The following is a 4,930-nucleotide window of genomic DNA, read 5'->3' as shown; positions in this document are numbered from 1 at the left end:
CCCCCCACAGCCCTGCTCTCTCCTCTGTCTGTCATGGGGAGCTCCGTGAATGCGGCTGTAGGAGGAAGCAGCATACTGATCCCGCAGAGGGAGGGGGGCACGCAGACCGGCTCTCTTCCTCTGCAGGTTGGAAATAAATCTATTTCTACATTTTCAAACAGATAAGAAGGCTTTCACGACCCCCCAGTTCCCCCTCCATCAGTTCGATCTGCCCGGACTGTGTCAGGAGGAGGAGGAGGAAGAGGAGGTGTGAGGAGGAGGAGGATGGGAGCAGCGCGCGCACAGTTCTCTCCTCACTTGCAGCAGAGGACTGAAGGCTGAATACCTGCATTATCCCGCTCTGCTCTGCTGAAGGACATCCAGTCACTTTCTGCTTCTTCTGCAGGAGAACAGGAGCTGGAGACAAGGACCCGAGAACGTTGGCCGGTGTTTTAGTGCTTTGAAGCTTTAACCCTAAGCTCAACTTGTCTGGAAACAACCCAGGATTTGATTCATCCTCTGGATAAAGAGGGGGGGTGCAGCTGAAGCACCTTCTCCTCCTTCGCTCTCCTCATCTTTATCCAAGAAAAACAAGAAAAAGAACCAAGAATTATGGACTTTTCTCTCCAACTCACATTCATTTTCCTGCTTTGAAACTGCAGGACGCAGTGTCAAGATCTCTCACCCCCCCTCAGTCTGCCTCACCCTGCCTTCCTGCCCCCCCTGACAGCAGATAAAGGCTCTCCCATGGAGGTGGTACAGCCACTCTGGGGGCCTAACGAGCAGAGGGGAGATATTTCCAAGCAAAAGGAGCCGGTCAGCAAGAGACGCATCGGATGAAATCGGACCTTCCTTACACCCCTCGTCCCCCTCCTCTGTTTCTCCCCCTCACACCCCTCTTTCTTTTGCTCCTCTGGTTTTGAGCTTCGGTCAACCTACATGGAGCCATAGGAGAGGGGGGTGCTGGAGGAACCTTGTTGCACCCTGAAATATGTCTGCGTCCAGCGGGGAGGACGGTTTGCGCACATCTCCCCAACGCTGCCCGGCGTCTCCGGAGGGAGCTGCATTTGTTGCCACCCCACTTTTTGGTGAGTCTGATTTTATTCTTTCACAAAAATCTAAAACCTCCAGAGTGTTGGGTTGGTCAGTGCACTCCTCCGGGTTAGTTTCTGTGAGATGTGGCTGTGAAGCCACCGGAACATGTGAGCAGCGGTGAACAGTTCCTCCCCTCCACACCGACTCATTCTGGCTTCAGACGATGATTTGAACCTGAAAAGCCTTTTTGTCTCTGATGGCGTTAAACGGGCTGAAGAGGAAGGAGCCTACAGTCACACCTCTGACATTTTCAATGCGACACATCAGGCTTCTGCTCAGATGCACAGATGTGCAGCGGTTGATGGGTTTGAGTCATTTAGGTACTTTAAAGTAATCTGAATGAAAGTTGTGTGGTGAAAAGAGAAAATGGCTGCAGAAATGATCCAGCAGCAGTGACTCTAATGGGAAAGTGCAGAAAATCGTGATCTCTTTACAACAATAGGTGTTTTTTGTTTGTTTAAATGCTGCAAATGTATCCTTTTATGTATAGAAATAAGTTAAAACTATCAGAAATGTGTCATGATAAATATTAAATGTGCATTTTAATAGTTTCTTTGTATGTGAATGGACGTGTCTGGTCTTGTTCTGCAGTTATGTGATTGTGCACGCACTTGTCTTTTCTCTCTCCAAAGGTTACTAAATGGTTTTCTGGGGATGGATTTCTAGCCGACGAGATGCTGCTCCTACACCTGCTGGCAGCTTTTCTTTCTTCCATCTCGAGCTCCCTCTCCTCCTCCCTCTCCATGTCGAATGGACCCCCACTGGCAGATCCGACCACCTCGGACTTCATGGCCGAGACCTGCAGTGCCTGTTTCTGCATGTCCATGGAGAACGTGCTGTACGTCAACTGCGAGAAGATCACCGTCTACCGGCCCACGCAGCTCATCCCTCCAGCTTCATCCCTGTATCACCTGAACTTCCAGAACAACTTTTTAATCATCCTTTACCCCAACTCATTCCTCAACTTCACCCACGCCGTGTCTCTGCAGCTGGGGAACAATAAATTGCAGAACATTGAAGGTGGAGCTTTCGCTGGGATGAGTGCATTGAAACAACTTCACCTGAACAATAACGAGTTAAAGGTGCTGCGGGCTGACACTTTCCACGGCATCGAAAACTTGGAATACCTTCAGGCTGACTACAACTTAATAAAATACATAGAAAAGGGAGCATTTAATAAACTGCACAAGCTTAAAGTGCTCATTCTGAACGACAATCTGATACAGGCACTCCCTGACAACATTTTTCGCTTTGCCTCGCTCACACACTTGGATATAAGAGGGAACAGGATCCAGAACCTTCCTTATTTAGGGGTTCTGGAACACATTGGGCGCATTGTAGAGCTGCAGCTGGATGACAACCCCTGGAATTGTACCTGTGATTTAGCACCTCTGAAAGCATGGCTTGAAAACATGCCCTATAACATTTTTATTGGCGAAGCCATTTGTGAGACGCCAAGTGACTTATATGGGAGGCTCCTTAAAGAGACCAACAGACAAGAGCTTTGTCCCATGGGAACAGGAAGTGAATTTGACGTTCGAATGCCACCTGCAACATCTGACAATAGACAGGTGCCATCGAAAATATCCCCAACCACCGTGGCTCCCGTTGCCACTAAATCACCAAAAAGCACTGACTCATCTAAGGTCTACGGGAATGGGATTGTGGCTGGTTTGCCTCCTTTTGGAAGAAACAGCCAGATTGTTTCCTTTCAGACACGGACTCCTCCAATGTTGTGTCCACAGCCATGCAGCTGTAAAGCCCACCCCTCTGACTTTGGCATTAGTGTAAGCTGTCAGGAAAGAAATATAAGGGATCTAGCTGATCTCATTCCCAAACCCCCAAATGCCAAGAAACTTCACCTAAGTGGAAATTACATACGTGACATCACCCCCAATGATTTCCAAGGGTTTGATGGCTTAGATTTGCTTCATCTTGGCAGCAATCAAATTGCCACGTTACAGAAAGGTGTGTTTGCCAACCTCACTAATCTGAGGAGACTCTATTTGAATGGAAACCAGCTGGAACAGTTACACCCAGAGATGTTCTTAGGCCTCACGAACCTTCAGTACCTTTATTTGGAATACAATGCCATAAAAGAAATTTTAGCTGGCACATTTGATTCCATGCCAAATTTACAGCTCCTGTATCTCAACAACAATGTTCTTCGGAGTCTCCCAGCCTATATCTTTGCAGGTGTCCCTTTAGCCAGACTCAATCTGAAAAATAACCACTTCATGACTCTGCCAGTGAGTGGCGTTTTGGACCAGCTGCGCTCGCTGAGCCAGATAGACTTAGAGGGAAACCCATGGGAGTGCTCCTGTGATGTGGTTGCACTCAAACTCTGGTTACAGAAGCTAGGTGATGGAGTGGCTGCTAAAGATGTGAAATGTGCCTCCCCTGTGCAGTTTTCCAACATCGAACTACGCCTAATAAAAAATGAAATCCTCTGTCCTAAGCTTGTGAGGCCACCATTTGTTGTCACTAGTGCCACCCCTTTTTTGACATCACTTTCTCCAGCAGGAGTCGGCAAGGCACCTCCAGGAGGGCCTGTGCCACTCTCAATTATGATCCTCAGCATCCTTGTTGTGCTTATCCTTACTGTGTTTGTGGCCTTCTGCCTTCTAGTCTTTGTCCTGAGGCGAAATAAAAAGCCAGTGGGCAGGCAGGAGGGGCTGGGGGGTCAGGAGCACACCTCCATGTCACTACAGCTTCGCCGACACAGCCACAAATCTGGCAAAAAAGGCTCTATCCCAGGGGATGACTTAGGAGGGGAAACATTTATCCCACAAACCATTGAACACATTGGCAAGAGCCACACCTGTGGGATTGGACGCTCGTCAGACATGGATGCTGGCTTCAAGTTCGCCGACTCTCAGAGACAAAAGATCATCTTTCGTTCTTGTGTTGACAAGGATAAAGACGCTCTTTCCACCCTGGAGCGCAACAAGCGACTCAGCACTATCGACGAACTTGAGGAGTTCCTTCCGAACCGAGAGCCCAGCATGTTCATCCATAACTTCTTGGACAGCAAAAGGGATTTCAACAGTATAGGGATGGGCGGGTATGAAATCCGCTACCCAGAAAAGACAATGGATAAAAAGATGAAGAAATCATCACTTATAGGCGGTAACCACAGTAAAATTGTGGTGGAGCAGAGGAAAAGTGAGTATTACGAATTGAAAGCCAAGCTCCAGGGGACGCCTGATTATCTGCAGGTGCTCGAGGAGCAGACTGCTTTGAGTAAAATGTAGGGATTGTTGTGTTTGATGTTTTGCATTGATTACACACTTACACATGGAAGTCAGACACGACCAGACAGACAGTCAAACACATCTGTCTCTTTCTTCTTTTATGTTCTTGGCTACACAAACACACCATTCAGTCTCTCAGATCTCTGGTCCTTCGTTTTCAGCTCTACACTCCCTTACTTACTCACACACTTCACACACAGAGCAAAAAAGTGCCTTCAGGAAATCCTTAATGACCAATGCAGAGATAGACAAAATGGCTTCTCACTACAAAGCTATTATTAGAACCCGTGTGGATGTATTTCAGAGTCAGAGATCCATACCTGTACGAACCCACAAACACACCGCAGCACCCTGAAAAAAACAGCCGGACTCGTATTTTTGCTGCTAAAGAAATGGATACTTATATTGTTCTTCTTGTTCTTTTTCTCCTTGTTTCGTTGTTCCAACCAAATCGAAGGGTCTTGAAAACAGTGCTTGAAAATATATACCTCGCTGCCATCAGCCCCTGTTTTAACATGAGAAAAGAAAGGAAAAGAGAGAGCGTTAGTAGTTGTTCCGTTTGATCCGGAGGAAAATTAAGAACGGATTGTTTTGGAATGGAA

General features: G+C 47.4%; 1 protein-coding gene across 1 annotated transcript; it reads left to right on the top strand.

The window, feature by feature from the left end:
* Window positions 1–495: 495 nt before the first annotated feature.
* On the top strand, window positions 496–4,648 carry slitrk4 (SLIT and NTRK-like family, member 4). The gene is made up of 2 exons (XM_037676009.1): window positions 496–1,067; window positions 1,707–4,648. The coding sequence occupies exon 2, from the start codon at window positions 1,749–1,751 to the stop codon at window positions 4,326–4,328; it is 2,580 nt and encodes an 859-aa protein (XP_037531937.1). The 5' UTR covers window positions 496–1,067; window positions 1,707–1,748; the 3' UTR covers window positions 4,329–4,648.
* Window positions 4,649–4,930: the final 282 nt, after the last annotated feature.

This window comes from Nematolebias whitei, chromosome 4 (assembly GCF_014905685.2).
Source record: "Nematolebias whitei isolate Nwh7 chromosome 4, NemWhi1, whole genome shotgun sequence".
NCBI lineage: Eukaryota > Metazoa > Chordata > Actinopteri > Cyprinodontiformes > Rivulidae > Nematolebias > Nematolebias whitei.
This window is presented reverse-complemented; position numbering and strand designations above follow the sequence as displayed.